Source organism: Phodopus roborovskii, unplaced genomic scaffold, assembly GCF_943737965.1.
Source record: "Phodopus roborovskii unplaced genomic scaffold, PHOROB, whole genome shotgun sequence".
Classification (NCBI taxonomy): Eukaryota; Metazoa; Chordata; class Mammalia; order Rodentia; family Cricetidae; genus Phodopus; species Phodopus roborovskii.
Genome location: NW_026126410.1, coordinates 37,313,042 through 37,336,243, shown reverse-complemented (window position 1 = coordinate 37,336,243; position 23,202 = coordinate 37,313,042). Strand labels below are relative to the sequence as shown.

Genomic DNA, 23,202 nt, shown 5'->3' with positions numbered 1-23,202 from the left:
CCTGATCCCACAACAGAGTGCCTTTGCTCAGGATCTCAAAGGAACTCGCCCATGGCTGCGAGACAAGCCCGTTCTGTTAGACTCAAGGTGCATCCAGCCTTCAAGATAAGAGCCTATTCGAACCACTCGCTGCAGCCCTATAGAGCTCTTTATACCTGCGAACAGCAGACAACTGTTGTTGCATTGCAATTATGCATCCGTATCATGATAGGAGCTTCTTACCACATGTAAAGAAAAGTTCTTCCCACACCTATTGATTCTAAAATGCTCAAACATTCCTGAAGGAGAATACAGGGCAAATGCACCAGCAAGAAATTTCCTCCATTTAGAATTAGAGAGAGTCTCAGACTTTTCTGTATGTCTGTATATATGTTCTGTCTGTCCCTGATTACACCTGGCCTCTGCCTGGGTGGCAGCAGTAGAGAAGGCCGTCCAGCCTCCTCTGCATGTGTGCTCAGAAATGCACGGAGGATGCTTACTTAGTAAGATCTTCATGAGTTTAGGAGAAAGGTAATGTGTGTTTTTATCATGTGAGGATGGTCATTTGACCTCGTGAACTGTCTTCAGATCTTTCCATGTGATGTGAAAGATCTGGGAGCTACCCTGGCTGTCAGATTTCACAGGTCCAAAGACAAATGCTGAGAGGACATGCCAGTGCCTCCCAAATCATACCTTTATAAGATATTTGTTTTCATGAGGAGTTTTCTTATTGTAAAAGGATGGAAAATTTTGTCCTCTGAACCAGAAGCCAAAAATGATGCCTCACTTCTCACACATTCAAGCTGAAGGAATGCAGACTAGGGAGCACCGGTGAAAGTCTAAAATGAATTGCAGAACTGTCTGCATTTAAAGCGGCAAACGCTTGGCTTTCAAGGTTTCCTTCAAGGCAATGGGGGTGTGTAATAGAATAATGTTGCCCTCAAAATGTCCATATTCTAACCACTGTGAGCATACCACCTTATGTAGCTAAAGGGACTTTGCAGACATTATCAATATTAGGACCTTGGGGTAGATAGATTATCCTGGGTTACCGGGTGGATTCAGTTCATTCTGAGGAAATAGAAGACAGAAAAGCATGTCAAAGACAAAAGGAGGTTGGGCGCAAGGACAAACGGCATGAATTCAGCCCACTGTTTGTGCTTGTCAAGGTGAAGGAAGAGGTAACAAATCAAGGAACAAGGCAGCTCTCTGGAGCCGGCATGATCTGCTGCTCACAATCAGTGAGAAGTGAGGGTCAGGGTCCTACAACCAAGAGGATTGCTGCCAACAACCTGAAAAGGTGGAAAACGGCGCCCCCTTGTGTCTTCAGGAAGGAACTCGGCCCTCTTGTGATTTAAGGAAGCGTAAAAAAAAAATAGTAGGTTTGTGTGATTTAAGCTGATCTTGTGATGGTTTCTTATGGTAGCAGTATAAAATTAACACTGTGAGTCTGAACAGAGCACATGGAAGACAATCAAGGTGGAAAGAAACTGATTTTTTGGGGGGGAGGGAAAGAGAGAGAACAGAAGTTGGAAGGGTGGCAGGAGGGTTGTGCAGACGGAAGCGACTGCATCATATGATACATAGCTGACTGTGGACACTGATGATTAATGTCAGAGAGGAAATCCTGAGTCTCGCTGAGTCAGGAAAGAGAGAACGTGGAAGCTGATACCCAGCTGGCTTTCGCTTCTCACTTCTGATGATGCACTCTGAGACCCTACTTCATAGGATAATGCCATCACTCTCAGTTAGTTCTTTGTGGTAAAGGCCCTCAAAGGTAGCTAAAGGTGTTGATGATGGATCGCCTGGGTGTTGCTTAATCCACTCACTCTGACAGTTGTAATTAGCCAGCATGAATGGCAGGTGGCAGGCAAAGGGAAAGGAGCCAACGACTCCCAAGCCCCTGCCAGACCATCCACAGTCCTACTTTCAGTTGTGACTTATTCCATTTTCGCAGCTTTTTAAAAACATCTTAATTGTTTCTCCAAAAGAAAACAGGTGCTGAAGTTAATAAAGTGACCTTCGATGACCCCTGTGATTCACACCTAGTGTCCCACAGTAATTAATTCCTTTCTTGTCCATTCAGTGTTCACGGATGCATTGACACTTTGCCTCTGTCAGACTGGAGGCAAAAGAAGCTGGGTCTGTTTCAACCACAAACCTGAATCCCACGTGAAGACACAGGGAGAGCTAGAAATACTAACTTTCAAAGGCCTTGCTATAAAAGAGCTGTCGGCAAAAAGTCCCCGAGCCACCAAAGGGACTAGAATGCCAAGCAGAGGAAGAAGGGATTGTGGAACACCAGAATCCACCCGTCACCTGTCTGTGAGCGGAGTTATGACAAGCCTGTCAGTGCAGCCTAAAAATTCATTCTGGTATATGAAAGCCACGTCTGTGATGTGGATCATCGTCTTGTCAGAATCCTCCAGAAAATAAAATCTGCACTGTCTCAGCCACTCAAAGTCCGTAGGGCTCTTGACATGCTTTTGGCACTGAAATTCAAAAGGTGTGTATTAGACCTGAGATGAGTCACTTGCTAAGTAGACACATTAGCATCTGCACAGACCACAGAGGAGAAAGGAGAAAAACCAAGCACGTGAGAGACATCAGGTCTCTCATCATCTGATCCAATCAGTTATTGATAACAAAAAAGCAACTTGAGATGCTATGGGGATCAGAGGAATCAGGACTACTCCATCTATGTCGCTCAAACTGAAATGACATTACAGTTCAATAAGAGTCATTTCTATAATTGCACCCTTCGTGTATAGGACCCTATATCTGAATCACGAGATTCAGTCTATGAGAATACATAGACAAAGCTACAATGTCATTACAAAAAGGGAATCTCTTGATAATAAGATGGAATCTTTTTAAGCTATTTTTTTTAACATTTTTTTCCTCTGAATTTTCAACAAGTTAAAAATCCTAACATTTAAATAGCAGGTTAATACCTGGCAGTGGTTTTGTCTAAAATTTTTACCAAAATTTTAAGGCACTTTAATCATTTCTCTTTGACAAATAAGAAATCTAAAATTACCCTGTGCCCTTTATTCCTCTGAGAACCAAACAGTATGCTTAGCTATTAGGCAAGAAGATTAACACAAAATAGCTCAAAAATGCAGTCTTGATTCTACCACATCAGGACCAATCTTTTATGTTTTTTTTTTTTTTTTTACATAATAGGTCTGAGACACAATCCAGAAAATTATTATGAGTGTAAGAGCTTCTTGCCTCTTACCTAACATTGCATTCTATAGAAGAGAACAACTCTAATTTCTTTCCACACTTCACATAACTATAACTACGAACCTCCCCTTATCCATCCCCTTATCTTTTCAAAGGCAAACTGTGTGACATCTGCTGCAGTAAGAGGGGCCACTTTGCAATCAACAGCATACAGAGCAGTAAAACTTGCAAAGGTGTGATTTGTCAAATCCCCCAAAGAAGCCTTAAACAGCTCTACTACCAACACGTTTTTAATTTCTGCCCCCAACAAACCAGGAAACTTCAATAAATAACTAAAAGGGAAATGAGGAAAAGAAAAACTTTTCAGTACACTGCATGGCATTTTAGCATCTGAAATAAGCACAAAGAATTGTGACGTGATGTCTCATTACGCCAATGGCATGGTATAGATCATCAGAATATAACTGAAACTTCAGTTTAAGGATGAAAAGAGAGTCTGATATGAACCTTCTGATGTCAGTGTTCCTGTTCCTGAATTTGACTTTTTCACGAAATTGATCTTATCAGTCCAATGGGTGAGCACAGACAGCATCTAGAATTTGTTTTTCTGTTTATGATAGAGGATTTGTAAAGCATTTACCAAGTCATCAAAGATGTCCCTTTGGTGCACGTGAATAGTAATCAGAGTCTCATATTTAACCCGCTCCATGGAACTCAGGTCCTTCGTGGTAATGTCAATCAGAGTGTTCAGTAACTCTAGAAAGGACTGGTTGGTCTTCTGCATGACTTTCCTATCAAACTTGGCATTCCGGAGGGCTTCTTCTGAGTCCCGGGTCCATATCATTTGAATTCCTAATAGTCCAACCTTGTAGAGGTTTTAAACAAAAGAGACTAAGGTTTTATGAGAGTGTATATATAGCATATTTACAGTTTGCATAGAATTTCCAATTTACACAGAAATCACTATATTGAATCACTAATTATTATACAAATGGATGGCCCTGATTACATCAACTTCTTTGATTTATTTCATAGTCCATGAACTCGATTCATGTTGTTTATCTAGTGTATAACTGTGTGAAGCCCTCTGATGTTGCCTACATCTCTTTTGGTTTAGCTCTTGGTCACACAGGTTTAGCTCACACTTCTCCTTACATAGATTTTTTAAGTCACATGCAGATAAGGAGTTGGATTTAATTGGCTTTACTCATCAGGCACAGGGCTTGCAAATAGTAGGCACTCGCAAGAACTAAGAAAAATCATTTCCTATATTTGAATGCCAAAGAATATTTTTTCTAGTGAAGGGTGCTCTGAGTATACTTTTATGATTTATGTCCATTGTTGCATAATGATATTTCTTAACAGAGAAACTGCTTTAAGTTAAAGAAAACACAGCAAATATCTCTGTTAACCCCAAATCATATTTAAGTCTATAATTACACATGGCCAAATGATCAATATTTGAAATCTTTAAACTCATCCGTATTTGGTAGGTCTTTATGAAAATCTTAATATTCAGCCAGAATAAAATTACACCATTTATGAGGCTTATGGTAGGCAATATCTAAGATTTAAAATGACTGTTTGATCAAAAAAATAATAATTTCCCATTTCAATACACTGACCTGGGCAGGAAACGAAGAAAGAAATTCAATCAGCTGGAAACCTGATTCTTGAATGTTTGCAGCTGCCTGGCGAATCACAAGATGCAATGAGGACCGTGACTCCTCCAGCAGGGAATTAAGCCAGACTTCTACATTGCCCTCCGCCATCACAGGTTTGTCCAATTCAATTGTCTCACCCTCCCGAGAGGAGATTGACAGAATTCGGTCATAGATCTGTTAGAAGATGGGGGGGGAGCCATATTCATATAAAAATATGTAATCCCTGTCCTCTGTGTCCTCTTGTCAATATTACCCTTCTCATAAAAAGTTAAGGCACAAATCATAAAATAGACGGCAAGGTAAGACATAAAGTCATTTCAAAGCAGCAACAAAGAGCTCGATTTAAAAATCTAAAGAAGAAACTCGGGTCAATTCCAACTCAACAGCACTCTAAAGGATGGAAGTTATTTCTAAAAGAAATACTTAATACAAATGTGTTGATGGAAGAAAAAAAAAAGACAGGAAGATCTCTAAAAACCTCCAAGCAAACTGGAGCTCAAGAAGAGGCTATAATTTCACACCACATGAATATTGGGTTGACATCAGGAGTAGCCTGATCAATATGATGAGAACAATTACGAAGTAATTTCAATTCTGCACTAAGCACGATGCTCTCTGTAGGACCGGACTCTCATGTTTTTCTGATCAAATCCAACCCCTATTCTCCTCATTTCACTTCAGTCTCCAGGTGGCACAGTGTCAGGAGAAAAGCATGCTGTCTGGAGTTCAGGACACGGATCCGGATGGACCTCTTGATGGAGGACAGCACTGAGACTAAACTTCTTATCCGCATTGGTCATTAAAAGAAGGCACCTCCCTGTTCTGTGTCTCTACCTACCTCCCACTGTGCATGACAAACAAAATGAAATTAAGGCAATGCAAATGTTTGCTGCTGTTTCTGCTCTTTGGTTTAAAAAATAAATAAACCAACCAAACACCATTCTTCTAGGGCTGAAATTTAGTGCTGCCTTAAGTTCCCTTCAGTTGTATACAGATGTGATCTGTGCATCTTAAACTTAGGTCTCCTCACTTGCATTTGGACAACATCAGGACCTGATTCTGGATGTACAAACCTCGTGGTGGGAGCAAGAAAAAAACAAAGGCAGCATCACCTGCAGAGGTGACTTCTGGACAGAGACTAAAGCTGAGTTGGCATTTAACCTACAAACTAGGAGACAAACGACCTTTGCTCCTCGACAGATGGAAAAACTTTCCTGTTGAACATGAAGTAGCACGAAGGACTTCCTTCTCGATATAATGCCTTTTTTAAATTTAAGAATTTTAATGATGATAAATATAAACACACAAACTACTGCCAGAAAAGAAACACAGTTTTAGACTACCTTCATAAATGACCTTAATAAAAATTGGAAAGGCAGGCTGGCTGTTAGTATTTAGGCATTTGTACTGGCCTGTCCTCGGAGTTCTGACAGGATGAGCCCTCAGCTGCAGCCACTAAGAGCACCCACCTGTGCATATTCACTATGTTCCCTTTAAAGGGGCCCTGCCTCCCATCCTCCCTCCCTCCCTCCCTCCCTCCCTCCCCCCCTCCCTCCCTCCCTCCCTCCCTCCCTCTCTCTCTCTCTCTCTCTCTCTCTCTCTCTCCAGTAAGATATGACTTTTGTGGCACTGACCACGCCCATTGTGGGTGGAGCCATGGGCTGAGTGACCTGTGGAAGGAGGTCGGTGGGAGAGCCAGGAAAAGCTCTCTTGCTGGCGTGACTCGGACAGGAGAGGATCGGGTTGAATTTCCTGGTGTTCATCTGTCTAGGTTGTAAGTTATTTCTCCCTGAATAAACATCTATTCGGCCTATTTGTTTATCCTGATCCTTATTTAACCGCGTTATATGACCACATGGAAACACTTAGATTGATAGAAATGAGTTAATATTTAAGACAGAGCTAGCCAATAAGAAGCTCTAGCCATTGGCCAACAGCTTCCCTGTGTTTCCTTCTGTGGCCCTCCTATGATGCCTACCACAACCATCCCACTTTCCCCACTATTCCTTCCATACCACCAGATACCTGCACCTGACAAACTTCCTAAAGTGCAGGCTGTGTCCTACTTAGAAGCCTCCTGTGATTTTCAGATATGTGCTGGATGAAGTGACTGTCCATGGCATGGCATGGCCCTTGGAGTCTGCCTGTGACTCTTTTGCTCATCAGTTCCTCTTGTGATTCAAATTGTATTCTCTAAAACAAGATACATGGGAGTTATGAACACCAGTGTCTGTGGATTTGAAATTACTAGAAACTAGAATCTTTGTGCATCTCATCTGGTTACGGTGAGGCTGCAGTGGTCTGCAATGTCCTGATAAGCATTGTTCCTCACAAGAAGGGCAGGTTTTAGACACAAAAGGCAGATGCCAAAGTGATGTCTAGTGGCCAAAAGTACCAAGGGCTGTCAAAAGCCATGATAAACCATAGCAAAGGCATGAATAAAGTTCTCTCTTGGGGTCTCCTTTGGACAACTAACTCTGCCATCATCTCATTTCTGCCTTCCAACCTCCAGAACTGAGAGAACTCACCGCTGTTGTTCCAAACCATGAAAACCTTAAGCACCAACCCCTGCACCCACAGTTCTGACCTGGGCCGCACACACCTCTAGGCTCTCACACACTCTGCTTTCTGACCAAGCCACACTTCCTTTCTTCACCCACCTGGTTGTGTTCCACTCATGCTCAGACATCAATCAAAAACATTTACTCATTTGGAATGTCTTCCTAACAATCCATATACCCAAGTTGGGGGCTCCCTGGCAGGTTTTCTTACTCGCATGTGCTTAACAGCACAATAATAATTTGGTTCAAGTGTATCAACAATTTAATAGTGAAATTTTGGAATAAGACATAATTCTATGTTAGTGATGATACATTCTCCCTGGAAACCCTACAGACTCACTGTGGCACATAGCAAGGTGCCTGACCATAATGGCTGTCTTTTAATTGCCTACCATGGTATCGATCTACCATAGCACTAACTGCTCTCCATAGAGTCCATCTGCTTACTTCTCCATCTCTCCTATCACAGCACGAGTCCCCTGAGGCTGGCTGGTATATTCCCTTTCTTAAGCACAACATCTGGCACATGATAACTGCTCAATAGATTAAACTGGCTGATAGGGTGAATAAATGAATATTGCTGAGATGATATGAGGCACCAGAGGATTGAACATAATGTCAAAAAGGAAAGGCCCTTTTCATAGAAATTTAAATAGAAGGATGAACAGTGTGTCCTGGAAGCTATGCAAATGAACCCTCCGTCGAATTGGATAACTTACACAACTCTGTGATGTCATGAACACAGTAGGAGTATAAGATAAAATAAAATAGTCTAAAGGACACCAAAAACTTCTGAAGCATAACAAAAAAAACAAATTCATGCAGTGATTCTGTCTAGTCACAATATTTATATAAGCAATTGATTTTCTTAACTCAATGGATTTCTGAATACTTAATGAGTAAAACTAAATATTGTAAAATATGTAAATATGTTTTTAAAGTTGGTGTTCATTTTCCTTTTTTTCTTTTTTTTTTTTTTCCCCTTTTTTTTTTTTTTTTTTTTTTTTTTTTTTTGCTTCTATTTTGAGATGAGGACTTGCACTAATCCAGGTTATCTTTAAATCACTGTGTAATCCAGGCTGGCCTCAAATTTGCAATCCTCCTGCCTCGGCTTCGTGTTATGCAATACATTCTTGATCATGTTTAATCTGCCTTTTGGATACTAATGAACTGTAGAAGACTGAATGTAAGTTTGTACACTGGAGTTTGCCTTTAATTACTGACCAAAAGCTAATGGCAAGGGAGTAAATCTTTTGTAAACATAGTATCAGAGAAGTATTTTATAGAGAAGTAGACACTCTGAGACACAGAGATTACACGCAGTGATTAAAAACGGGCAGACCTTGTCATGGAACTTGACAGTTTTAATGTTGTCAAACACATTCAGCAAATGGGCCTGGATGGTGTGGGAGTCCGATGCCTGGCCCAGAATCTCCAGCAGGGCAGGATCCGACACAAAGAAGAAACGAGGGAAGCACAACCTTTTCTTCTCCAGGTACCTGAGGGAGGGAAAGGCAGAGCTCCTTAAGCCTGCTGACCTTTATGCAAATGAGATCCCCTGGACAAGGGAAGGAGGCAAGAACATGCAACCATCCACTTTTCCCACCTTCATGTTTTGATGTTGTTTTGTTGTAAGTTTTATCAAATAGCATTTCATATTCTAACAGAGAAGGCTGGGTTGTTTTTTGTTTTGTTTTGTATTCCAGAGTAAGTGGTAGAATTTCTTTGTTCTTTCATAAATGTTAAGCTCATATGACTTAAGCTAAAATGTTTATTTTCTTTCTAGGGAGCAAGATGAAAATATAGGGATTCATTTGGGATTTTTCTTTGCTTCTCAGCCTTGCAAAAAGGCCTCTTATCATTAGAAGACTATCTTAGGAGAGAAGTAAATACATCCTTCCTCGGGACAGAAGCAAACTTCAGGGGTCAAGAAGCTCCATGACAAGCCTCCTGCCTCCCAGAGGTATGAAAGTTCTATTAATATGTCCCATCATTTGGCAGCATTTCAGATAGCCTATCCTCTGGGCTCATGTCAGGGTTTAAATTTCTCCCAAGCTATTCATGCAAGCCAAATGACCTGAGTTCAGTCCCCAGGATCAACATGGTAGAAGAGAGAAATAATGCCTACAAATTGTCCTCTGATATCCATAAGCACAACCTGGCATGTGCCCACCTGTATGCATGTACTGGAGACACATATGATCATTATCATCATCATATCAATAAATAAAATATAATTAATTTTTAAGAAAAAACTCATGGTTGGGATTGGAGAGATAGCTCAAGGGTACAGTGTTTGCGATCTGAGTTAAATGCACAGAACCGTGTTTTAAAACAATCAGGTGTGGTGGAACACACTTGTAATCCTGATGATAAGGAAATGAAGACAGCTCCCTGGGGCCCACTGGTCAGCCTGCCTATCCTATTTGTTGATTAACAGGCCAGTAAGAGACCTTGTCACAAAAAAAAAAAAAAAAAAAAAAAAAAAAAAAGGAAAGAAAGGGAAGGAAGGGAAGGAAGGAAAGAAAGAAAGAAAGGAAGAAAGGAAGGAAGGAAGGAAGGAAGGAAGGAAGGAAGGAAGGAAGGAAGGAAGGAAGGAAGAAAGAAAGAAAGAAAAGAAAAGAAAAGAAAGAAAGAAAACTGCACCCACTGTAGCCAAAGGTTGTTCTCTGGCTTTCACAAGCACTTGTACATACATGAACACACACATGCACACCAACTAATGGATTAGAGAATACACAGTGAAACTTCCCCAAAGTATTAATTCAAGGACACAAACACACACACACACACACACACACACACACACACACACAAAGAAACAAAAACAAATATTTTCCTGAAAACCATTGTGTTTTATACTACAGAGCCTACAAAAGTTGTGTGTAAGTGTGTATGGTGTTGCATACTCCTCCCAAATGACCATTCTCTCTCTCTCTCTCTCTCTCTCTCTCTCTCTCTCTCTCTCTCTCTCTCTCTTCTCTATTTATCTATCTTATTTTACATATCGATCCCAGTTCCCTCTCCATCCCTCCCTTCCTCTTTTCCTCTCTCCCACCCTCCCATGCCTCCAGACAACCCTCCCCTCCCATTTCCCCTCCCCACTCCACATGTAAGGTGATGCCTCCCTGGAGGGGTCATCTAAATCTGTCAAGGCATTTGGAGTAGAGACTAGGCCCTCCCTCCTGCCTCTAGGTTAAGGGAGTATCCCTCCAAGGGGAATGTGCTCCCAAAGCCAAAGGACCTTTCTCCTTTGACTTAGATCCACTTATGGGAGAAGTCCAATAATTTTCCCTTCTAATATATTATCCTTTCTTTTTCTTTGACCTTAACTTCGTAGCAACTTTATTATTTTTTAACAGCTATCTCAAAACTGGCTTTGAGTAGGCAAGGATAACTAAGTGATCCATTGCACTTATATGATAATATATTATTTCTTCTACTTTCATAGTAACCACTTTGTGTTTTTTTTTCAAGTGTGATAAATTCAGCTTTTCTTTACTTCATCAAAATAATTTCAAAGTTCCACTAGGCGCCCAGTATTTTTAACTGTCACTTATGTCAGTGAGAACCAACAGCAGGATGGGCGTGGAGCATGAGGCCTCACCTGCACAATAATTTATATATGAAGTTAGTCTTAGCCAAATGGCACAAGTGTGGCTCTTATTGCCTACTTTTCTGTTATCTTTCATCTCCAACATGCCAAGAGCTTTCAAAGAACCGCTGAACTCACCCTGTGAGGGACTTCTGGCAGATTTCCAACTGGTCCAGTAAGTGTGGCAGCAGCTGCCCCATGGTCTCATCTCCAACACAGCACTGAACCACGTTTGGTATCTCATGTGCCCGTGTCATAATCTTCACCCAAGACTTATCTATATTGGAAAAGCGCTTGGCTTCCTGTAGAAGTGACGCAGTAGACAAGTCTGTGATCTGTCTCAGTGATGAAGCACCTCACATGCCTCTGGCTGAGGCTATCATTCCAACCAGGAGATACATCCAAGCATACGTTCTATTTAAAGCCTCCTTATGTCTGTTTTGTTATAGCATCTCCCTTATTGGTAAGAATCTGTACCTCAACCCTGACATTTTTCCTAGGTTAAGTAAAACAGGAACTGAAGGCGAAAGTAACTGTCTATACAAGAGGACCTGGGAGGAAAGATAACTCCCAATTGTTCTCCTTGGTTTTCCCTAAGTAGAGTGAATTTGTTATTTTCAAGAGTTCTGAAGAGGATTAAATTGCTTGTATGTTTAGAAAGGAAATACCAAGTATTTAAAGATAATAATACACATGCAGAAATCCCAACTAATTAGAGTGAGAATAAGTGTCTGTGGAGTGCTTAGCCAGAAAAAGAACATCTGTATCACACCCCTTTTCCATGAGACTCAGGGTGTATTTCATAACAACTCTGAAGAGCCAGAGGATGAGACAAATAGAATGAAACTATGTTTTCTGAGCATGACAGGACCACTGCACTGATAAATCCACAGCTGCTATGGTGGCCTACAAAAACCTGCACAAAATCAAGACAGTTGACATTATAGCATGGGAGGGGGTGTGATTCATAAATCAACGCCCCCCCCCTCAAGCTCCCATGAGGAGCTCTGAACAAGTCAATGGCTTCTGGAGGAGGGAGGGTCAATTTTCTTTAAAAGTGTGGTCCCTGATAAGTCCACCACTGGAGGACTCCACACCTAGGAATATATGAACAAAAACTGAATTCAGTGGGTTATTTGGAAAAAGAAAATAGAACAAGAAGTTATGGACAGAGTGTAGCAGTAGATCTTGGAGGAGTTGGGGGAGGAGTGAGGAAGGTAAATATGATCAAAATACACTGGATAAAATTCTCAAATAATTAAAACTGGGTGATGGTGCATGTCTTTAATTCCAGCACTCGGGAGGCAGAGGCAGGTAGATCTTTGTGAGTTCAAGGCCAGTCTGATCTACAGAGTGAGTTCCAGGACAGCTGGGGATACACAGAGAAACACCAAAAATATCCTCAAAGAATTAAGAAAATAATTTTAAAATAACAATAACATTTTAATATAATATTGCATAACAATCATTTTTTCAGGAGGAAATGGAATATTAGTAGGTTATTTGGGGATTGTTGGAATTATTCCTTTCCTATATTCCACTAATGATCATAGACTCCCAAATATGAGAGCAAGAAATTTCACTTTAATCCTAAAATATTGTATATGAATGCTACTATTGACACATGAAAAAGAAAACCCAAAAATGCATAAATGAAGACTTAAATTTTTAGTATATGAATGTATTTCCTGCTGACAAAATAAAAATGCTACCTTACAAATGGTTAACTGATTTGCCTACTACAGGTCACTTAAATAACCAAGGAGAAAGTTACAGTGGACAGTCATGTGCCTGCAGTTCAAATATGATGTTAAATTTCCTCACATTACAAGTGACTCAAGATAGTTAAATAAGGGTTTTAAAATTTAGCTTTAAATGTCTTTTTTTAAAAATCTCAAACTGCATCCAATATGTGCACAGTAAGGTAATTACAATTTGCTAAATTCACACACACACACACACACACACACACACACACACACACACACACACACTCAAAATCTGAGAGAGATAGCCTTTTCTGAAGATTTCCAACCCTTAATTTTACAGTACATATATAATTGGGTATATTCTGTAGTGGGCGTTATTTTACAATTTCAGTAGTAAAAGAACAAATTATCCTACCATTGTCAAGATAACTATGCCATAAATGTACACTGTTCCAAACTCCACCTTCAAATTACCTGAAGACACATACCAATGACACAGTAATTCATTCTCTGGGTTGTTTTTAATCATCAGTTTCCTATCAGACATCACAGTTTCATGGCATTTTTATTCTCTAATTATTATCCTTGTCTTTCCCACAATTCCTCACTTCCTTTGAAAAATTATATCAGAGAGGAAAGCTAAGTTTCTGGGAATCAAAGGATCAGCGGGGATTACAATATCACTGCTTTACTTAAGGAAATTCTTAGATGTTTCTCAAACTGAATAACCTGATGGAATCATAAAGAAAATTCAAGAACCTTGGGCAACTGCTTGGCAATGTCTCCTCCCACGAAGACAGCTTCTAGATAGACCCACAAATTTTGAATGGTCATCCAGTTCTCAATGATGTCAGTTGAGTTAGAGAGGCATTGAACCCATTTTTGAATCTGGGCTTTGAATGGCATGTTGTACCTGAAATAAGAAACACATGTTTTTGTTGTGTTAAATAAAAAACAATTTCAACTTATGTATTTTTTAACTTTTATTGTGCTGCCATCATAGTACAGTAAATGGGATGCTGCTGAAATGTTTTCAATTTTGCTTTTATGGTTTTTCGATCCAGAGTATGGATCTCAACAAGGGACTGATAATCTAGAAGAAATCAGGCAAGAGACAACTCCACCCAGATTCCAGAGAAAGATAATTTAAGTCATTGTTGTGGTATCCAGGAATGTAATGTTCTCTCTGCTGAGTTTATGTACCTCTCACAGGAGGTATGGATTGTCATTCACTGGTGGCAATTCCACTGGTGGCAATATCAGTGGAAACTGTATAATTAATGTAAGCTTCAGCCTCCTTCTCCTATGACTCTTCCTAATTTCCCACCCTCCTTGTGTCCTGTGTATATATTCATGTATATTAAACTTCATGTTCTTGCAGAATCTATAATACATAGATACTGGGCCTATAACAAGCAGTCAATAAATATATGGTTGAATACATGTTTCTCACACAACTTTGTAGGGTAGATATCATTGGTTAAAAAAAAAAAATACTCTTGTGTCCCTAACACAGATCGTGTATTTAATATTTGTAAATGCTTTTCTGTCTCTCTAGGTGTGCTATCATTGAAGTCACCATCACTCTTTCTAGCAATAGTGTATAGCATCCAAGTTTATTAAAAACACACCAAGTGCTGAACACAAAGCTCAACACTATCAAGGGTTCGAATACTAAATTTTGTAGTCCATATCACTCACTCAGGTGTGCCAAATAAATGAAAATAACAAGAATTTTACAGAAATGACATTAAATACTAAATTATGCTATTGATTTACAGAAGATGGATGCCTGAAATTCTAGGGTTCAGAGGACAGAGGCAGGAAAATCATGAACTCAGTGCCATTCTAGACTACGTAACAAGAGCTTGTCTCAAAAAAATATTTTTAGACATACACATGGGGTGATATTTTAAACAGAGGCACAATACATTCATATTTCAGTGATACCCATACAATTATCATATCTTTGATATTTGGGTACACAATAAATTATTGGGGGGAAGAGTAAACAGAAGCAAGTTCATTGGGAAATATGAGCCTATGGTTTCCATGCCAATACAGGCTTGCTTTGCTGCTAGAACCAAATGGTCAAAATGAAGTGTAAGGCTGGTTTTTGTCTGCACCATTCTTCATGTTGTCTTAATCTGTCATCAGTAAAGTATGCACACAACTAAGTGCTTCTAGATCAAAAATGTTAGAACAAAAGGTTTTGCAGGCAGAATGGTTCTAGAATTCAGAATAGCATTCCCATTGAAATCTGCAACTTGTTGCACTGTCAGCTGTGCAGGGAGGTGTGGTAATGTATTATTTATCATTAATAAAGCATGCCTGAGGATTCAGGATGCAAAGACAGCCACACTAATTAGCTATAGAAGCTAGGTCGTGGTGGTACATACCTTTAAACTCAGGACTCAGGATTAAGAGGTAGACATATCTCTGTTAGTTTAAGGCCACAGTAACTATAAGAAATTAACCCAGTCTTGAAAGAAATAGCTCACACAAAGGTGATCTCAGCACCTGAGATCACATGCCTTTAATCCCAGCACTAGGGAGGTGGAGACAGGAGAATATGGCTGGTCAGAGAAAGGAATATAAGGAGAAAGAGAGAGGAACAGAGCTTTTGCCTCTGAGGATTTTATGGAGACAAGATTGTCATTTCAGCTTTGCTTCTCTGATCTTCAGCTTGAAACTTGAACCCCAATATCAGTCTCTGGCTCTTTTATTTTTCAGGTTACAGGGGCGATGTCAGGAGCAAAGATGAAATGTTCAGTGCAATCCAAGGAACTAATTGCAGGTGCCATTCAGTCCAATTGGTGCCTCGGAAACACCCCACAGGGAATGATGAAATAAAACCACTGCCATTATAAATCTCACCCAAACAGCTTTCCTACCTATTGCTCAGGAGAGAGCCCAGCAGCATCAAACTATCCTCCATGCTGGCGATGATTTCTGAGGTACTGTCTCCTCTTAGGAGGAGTTCTCCACGGGTCTTAAAGCTGCTGAATGTTAACGTCTTGTTGTCCCATTCACTGATCACTTGTTTCAGCTTTTGTTCAATGTCTCTCTCCTTCACTGCACTGATGCAGATGTCCTATCAACACAGTGAGCTCCCATTTATGCCAGGAAAGCTACATGTCTTGCAAACAGTCTGAATCCAGAAGAGCCCCTCTTATTTATTCCATATGTATTTAAAGCATGAATGTTTCCAAATATCAAATGCAATGCCATAAATGGTGTGAATGTGTAAGGAGAGAGAGGGAGGAGGGTAAAAGGTTCGTGTAAATAGAACCTCAATTTCTAAAATTTTCCAACCCTGTCAAAACAATAAATGACAATATTCAGTCTCTTTGTACATTTTAGTATATAACCATAGACGTAAGACTTGCTGTCTCTGATTTTCCTCTCAGGCCAATAAACACAGTGTGAAAGGAGATAGTCAGCGGGGTTCTCAGTTCTTCTCTGCTCTCCAGCCAAAACCCCCTATCTCCTGTGCAGCTTCATCATCTCCCACACTCATGACCAAGGCCTGTCTACCTCATTTCCTCTCACCGTGTTCCTTTTCTGGAGAGTTCATCTCTGTCCGTGTTTTCAGTATCCTTTATATCTCTAGTCAAAACCCACTTCTATTTGCCTCCCTGCTTCTCCATGTGCACACGAGCACAACCATGACCCTGCCCAAATTCAAGCTCAACCTTTGCATCAACCATCCAGTATGACTTCTTACAATGCTGTCTGTCTCTGTGATACATATGCAGGCCTGTGATCCATGCAGACCTCTCAAAAAGAAATCCACAGTTCATCACTGTCCCATCTTGCTTTTTCTCACCGTCCTCCCTCCTTTAATAAATTCTGTCCAATTTTTCTCCCAAAAAAAATATTCCATGGATATTTCATTTACTCTTCAGCTTCATGACCTGTGCTGTCAACAAATTCATTCCCTCTTCCCTGATGTAGTCTTACAGTCTGTCAGTAGGTTTTCTCATCATTTTCTTCTTATCCTCATCTCTCTGCATACAAATATCATGTCAAACTTCACAGAATGAAATTCTGTCTCATCCCTGATGAAAACACAATGCCCAGGTGGCTCTACATTGCTCCAAAGACCAAAACCAATGACATGATCAACACACATTCCATTTCCCTGGCCTCAACCATCTCCCTTCTCTCCTAACTCATACCAGATGGCCACAGAGCCATCTTCTGATTCTTCCAACATACTTCACACTCTTCACAAATTATGTTCTCTCTGCCTATAATGGTTTCCTTTGCACTTTCTGAACCTCTCATCTCCAAAATACAACCACATTCCTCTCACCCAGAGAGGCTTGCACCCAGATAATGCAAGCCATTTGTCACAGGCTTTCCTGGAGCAAGCAAGACACCTTCCTTCTGGTACAATTTGCTACACTTTATAACTATAGCTTCATTTGAATAACTAATTACACTCATTATTTACCAAGCTACAAAAGCAAGAATACATCTCTATATTTTCAGCATAGACCCTCTTCCATAATAGGCATTCAATAAGTGAGGAAATGATGGATGGATGCAGGAATGCATTGTTATACTCTACCAACTGTACCTCTATTTCCTCTTTGTATTTCAGAAGAGGAGCCTCCATAATATTTCTTAACCTAAAGGCTTCATTGCCCACATCCAGATTGTGCCCAGTGAGAGCAGTTATCTTCTGCCAGTGCCTCTCCATCATGGCGTTACTGGTCATGTACTCCAGCAGGGGGCAGCACTCGCTGAAATCGTCAATGGTCTTCTTCAAATCCAGAAAGGCCTGCCAGTCCTTCAGAGCCCGGGGCAGCTTCCGGCACCTGTAAGGGAGACCATTGGGAAAGACCATTGAATTATTCAGAACCCAGACATTACCAATGAAAATTATCTGCTAACATTTCCATCTAAAATAACCTCCTCGGATACTATCTCATTTTGAAATCGCATGATTTATAAACTATATATTAAAATAACACACTGGCACATATTATGGAAAAATCTTTCTCTAAATCAGAGATTTCTTTTTCAGACGTTCATGGCAATTGCCTATAAGGAGGTATAATTTTTAAAGGATAAGAAGTATCTTTCAATTCATTTCAACTCTACGGACATAAAATTGAGAACCTTCCAAATATATGGCACAGCATAAAATCTCCAGCTGATGACTCACACACAGCTAATGACGTTCCACTTTCCTTGGGCTCAGCTCTTAAACAATGGCAGAAAAAAAGGTGACCTTTGTTTTTATTTCAGGAAACTACCTACCACAAACTTGAAATATTTCTAAGTGTTACAAACAAATCATCTTTCTTCCAACTACAGAAAGGCCCTGGTAACCCTCAACCATCTTTGAAGGGGGAGCTGCATCTATCGTGCTCATACACGGAAAGCAATAAAAGAACATTTCACAAGGATGACATCAACAGGTGACAGCAGTGTCACAGGACATGCCAGGCACATTTCTGAACTTGAAAGCCTATCACATGCTTATGTCATGTAGGCTGGTGAGAGGCTCAGAGAGAAAGTACTTGCAAGAATGAGGACCTGAGTTTAAATCCCCAGTACCCCATAAAAAAACTGGTCATGGTGTCCAGCATCTGTAATCTCAGAACTGGGGAGGCAGAGACTCATTACACAGTCAATATAGCTAATCAGTGAGCTCCATGTTTAGTGAGAAACCTTACACCAAAGAAAGATGGATAACAAGAGAGGAAGCCACTGACACCAACCTCAGGCCTCCATCTCTCACATATAGATGCCCCCTCCTCCCCACAGACATTGAATGTCAATGGCTCTGGGAGGGCAAAACATTTGATTTCTTACCTGTTTTGAAATTCTAAGAGTTCATTGTTGATTTTTTCAATATTGACTTCTGACCAAAGGATATCTTGATAACTATTCACAGTTTCTAGGACACTGTCGTATAGGCTATATATTTTCTGTAGAAGATTTAGCTGTTTCTTTATCTCAAGAAGCTGAGGATACTGAGTAACTGGCAAGCCAAAAAGTTCCTCTCCACTGGTGTAGGTGATATACTTACGATATATGTTATCAAATTGATTCTGGTAAAGAAAACATAAGTGAGCTCCAGCGAAGTGATTTATACATGGGTTAACATAGAGCCAAACAAGCCAGAATGAAAGAGCTGGGGCCACATGTTAGTAACAGTAGTGAAAGAATATAATTGTTTATCTGAAAATACTTCTAATTGTAACCACAGCAAATTATATTTTTCCCATGTTGTTTTTTTATTTTATTTTTTATTTCATTTTACATTTCAACCATAGTTATCCCTCTGACCCTCCTCCAGCCCCCATCTCGCCTCCTCCCAAGCCCCCTAACCTCCTCCCTAGCCATTTTTAAGTAAATACTCACACAATAGAATTTTTACCCTTTATGTGTGCTTAAAACACAACAAGATATTCATTGCTTAGCAAGTTCATAGAAATGCAAAAGGTTACCTGAAACATAATAAGCCTGTCGCTGGCTTCCTGGGGCTTCAAATCACTTGCCATTGGACCATTCTGATGCAGATTAAACACAAAACATTTTAAAAAATGACACATCAGTACACAAAATGTCATGAGGTCAACATACTGAGATAATCAAAGTTTCTATACATGATAGAAACTTTCTATACATGCAGGTTCTATACATGAGACAAAGTCGGTTTTGTTTGTTTCCAAAAAGAACTCTGAATGCAATCCACTTCAGAACATGTTTCTTGTCTAATAAAGCCAAAGGCATACATACCACAGTTTCCAGAGGTTGAGAAACCTTGAAGATTTTTTAAAACTATACTTTACTTCTCAGGTAATATCAGCAAGGAAGAGCCTATGGCTGTTCTGGGAAAAGTTTACAGTTCTGGTTTGGAAAGAAAGTTCTAATGCCATAATCCCTATGGTCCAGTCCAGTGTTCCTGTATTATGAGACCTTAAGTAAGTTGGCTTTTATGTTTCCTTGACTGTGGGATAAGTACATAGATCCAGCCTCCTACCTTCATGAGCTTTGCAGTTTGGAGTGCCAGTACCCAATAGATTCAAAACTGACCCCATACTTACATACTTCCTTTCTGATGTATGGTATAATTGGTTAGACATGGATCCCATCCACAACACATTTGCACAAGTTTTTGCATCAAAACCCATATGTATGATTAAAATATGGAAACTGGGGAAACAAGGTTCCACCTGCCTTGTCTACCACTATGCATGTCTTCAGTACAAAGGACAGCATCTACACAGGCTGAGAGCTTAGAATATTATTGTGCACTATGGGAAAGGGGAATTGTGTTTGTATTCTAGAAACCATCCTAGTTTTTATTTTAGTCTGAAATAGGGTCATACATTAGCACAGAACAATTTCAGAACTTTTCAGTCATCATTTTGTCATGAATTATATCCTGAATTAACTCTTAAGGGGAGGAATTCAAAAAGAGAAATGTATTTTTGCCCATATAAACATAAAATTGCTATTCCCAGGAAATGTTATGGAATGTAACACACAGCTTTTAAACACGTGTATTTTGTGTGACCTGCTTATTCTCCCTAAATTGTCAGAGAGAGCAAGCATCATACCAAATCATAGTCCTGGTAGAACCGCTGACAGTCTTGGAGGAACACTGCTACCACGCCAATCAGCTCTTTCCGGAAACTGGGCTGCAGAGAGACCAACTCATTCTGAAGTTCACTTGCCCGAGCCAGCAGCTTCTCCCAAGCATAGCGCAGAGAGTCAACTTTGTCCATCTCTTCCTTGGCTACCAGGAGTCCATACTTGTTGAGCAGGGCATAAGATTCCTATAGATGAGAAGGAAAACTGAATTTCTGACAGTCAAATGTGTAAATCCTTACATAGTCACAGGCTGGAGCCGAGAATGGGGAACCAGCATGATAGAGAAGCCACCCGAAGGGCAATGATTATTCTACTCATGACCTAACTGAGCAGAGGAGTCAGTCAGATCCAGTTCTCTCATCTGTGAAATGAAGAGACTCTGGCTATTTCCCAGAATGTCTGGAAGTATCTAAAAACATCATTTTAAACACATTTTCAAAGCTGTAAAACATAACACAAATAACAGATATTTGTACACGGGCCCCAAAATTGTATACGAACACTATTAAATTATATCAAGTGAATGAAAAAAAAACATATAAAACTTAACTTCTGCAGTCAGGATAACAAAATAAGACACAGTTTTAATTCAGTCTTAGCTTCCCTGTTCTTAAGAATGTCTGACAGTCAGACACAAGAAAGTCCATTTCAACCAAAGCATAAGCCAAGGCTTTGCTCTCAGAATTCAATATTTAAACTAGAATATTAATATGAAGGGTTCTGCAACCCAAGTGCCCATAAACATAAAAAAATACTAAATGTACCTGGTAGGTTATATGTACATAGGTATATACAGAGAGAGAGAGAATAATTTTAAAAGAGATTATCAGTTTGAGAGGGGGGGAAACATTGGAGGAGCTGGAGGGAGGAAAACAGTCTAAATACTAACTGCTAATACAGTAACTATTAACATAGGAAAAAATTTAACCCAAATGAGCAAAGTGGGGATTTTTCTCCTTTGATTTATTGCTTATAACTTTTCATGTGTGTGCTCATTGTACATAGATTTGTGCTACGCACACAGACATTATCATGCAATTATTTGTAAGCCACTCTGAAAAAGACAGCTATTGTGTGTTCTCATTCATTTGTGGCTCCTACATTTTATACAGATCCATAAAGTTATATGAGACTAAGGCAGAAGTGAGACTGTCTAGGGAAGCAAAGTGAACTAATGAGGTGGAGTGAGAAAATGAAACGCAGGGAAATATGGGGGGGGCGTATCCTCAAAGTTTGTTTGTAGTGAGATATCCTCCCCACCTGCACCTATTGCACTGACCACGCCACTTTGGGTGTGGTCACAGGTGTAGCCCTGTTGGGGAAGGCTAGGTCTGGGGTCCTGGACCTCAGCTCCCTCTCTTGCTCTCTGGTGGGGTTGCGGAGAGCATCCGGTGGCATCCGTGGAGTAGAAACCCATGGCAGTCATCTGTTTCACTTAACCTATACTGAGTCCAGTGAATATTAATTTCCATGCATTATTTGTTTTGATAAGAAATTATTTTCCTGAGTACCCTCTGGCCTGTTCTCCACCATTTGATTGATGGTCTGAGAGTAGAGAACACAGATTTAGTCGAACATAACTGTGCCTTTCTCCTCTCCCTCCTCATTCATGTTGAAGAAAGCTGCAGTCTGTGCTTCAGTATAAATAGGAACCAATTAATAGAGACACCTAAAGTGGCAAGATCCAGAATGGCATACTACATCACAGCTTCCAAATAAGACCATTGATGACTACTGTCTTAACTCTCGGGTAGAAAGAAATAGAGCTGTGTTCATACTTAAGAGAATCCCCAATATCATACAGATAAGGAACATTTGCCTTTGTAATTGCAGTCCCAAAAAGAAGAAAGACCACGTAATTCTCTGAAGATGACAAAATATGGATGTGCCGTGATCTATACCATGTTCATTGTAATATGAAACTTTTCAAAATTCAAAGAGGGATAAGGAAATTCAAAGATGGAAGCTGCTCCTAACCTTGAGAGTATGAGCCCAGACATTTGAGTCAAGTTTGATAAAAGGTGATGTTCTTACATCTGGGTATTTTAATGATTATTTTATTTTATTCTATGCGTGTGAAAGTTGTCCTGCATGAGTTCAAGTGCACCACATACATGCATTACCCAAGGAAACCAGAAGATGGCAGTGGATCCTCTGGAATTGGAGATATAAGCGGGTATGGTCTATCATGAGGGTGCTGGGAACTGGACCTGGGTCCTCCTCAAAAGTGGTGAACACTCTTCACCACTGAGCTATATCTTTAGCCCCTTAAATCTAGATCTCTAATGCCCCAGTTATATTAATACATTTAAAACAATAAATGCAGTGACCCGTTTTTAATAAGGTTTGGGGGGGGGAATCAGTGCAGTATATAATAAAACAAAAGTGGGGGGGGGAGCAGGGCCAGGAGGCTCAGTAGGTAAAGTGCTTGCCATGTAAGTATGAGCACCTGAGTTTGGATCCCTAGCATCCATGTAAGATCCAGGCATAGTGGTATGTGTCTAGAACCCCAGTGCTGGGGGCTTAGATAAATAAATATAAAATTCCCATGACTGCCCAGGGTAGCTGAAGTAGAATAATTAAGGTTCAATGAGAAACCACAATTCAAAAGGTAGGGTGGAGACATGATTGAGGATGGTATTTTGACATCAAAGCCAGGCATCTACTTGCACCCAATGGGTAGTCACACACATGCATACTACACACACACACACACACACACACACACACACACACAGTGACACAGTAGTATAATGTTAATTATATTGTATTATATGACCTGATTGACCTGTTTCCTTATGTTCAAGTAGAGCTTCAGTAATAGTGAAATAAGTATACACATGCCTGGGTGCAGACAGACTGACAGTGCATTCCAAGAGGCCACTGAC

General features: G+C 40.1%; 1 protein-coding gene across 1 annotated transcript in view; it reads right to left on the bottom strand.

The window, feature by feature from the left end:
* The window catches only part of Dnah5 (dynein axonemal heavy chain 5), a 261,268-nt gene that overhangs the window by 133,582 nt on the left and 104,484 nt on the right, over positions 1 to 23,202 (bottom strand). Inside the window, exons 25-35 of the mRNA XM_051182604.1 lie at positions 20,281 to 20,499; positions 19,165 to 19,227; positions 18,527 to 18,765; positions 17,283 to 17,523; positions 15,592 to 15,791; positions 13,457 to 13,610; positions 11,127 to 11,290; positions 8,736 to 8,892; positions 4,794 to 5,006; positions 3,809 to 4,033; positions 2,299 to 2,471 (exon numbers count right to left, since the gene is read on the bottom strand). Of these exons, the coding sequence (XP_051038561.1) occupies positions 2,299 to 2,471; positions 3,809 to 4,033; positions 4,794 to 5,006; positions 8,736 to 8,892; positions 11,127 to 11,290; positions 13,457 to 13,610; positions 15,592 to 15,791; positions 17,283 to 17,523; positions 18,527 to 18,765; positions 19,165 to 19,227; positions 20,281 to 20,499 (2,048 nt within the window). The remainder of the gene's footprint in view (positions 1 to 2,298; positions 2,472 to 3,808; positions 4,034 to 4,793; positions 5,007 to 8,735; positions 8,893 to 11,126; positions 11,291 to 13,456; positions 13,611 to 15,591; positions 15,792 to 17,282; positions 17,524 to 18,526; positions 18,766 to 19,164; positions 19,228 to 20,280; positions 20,500 to 23,202) is intronic.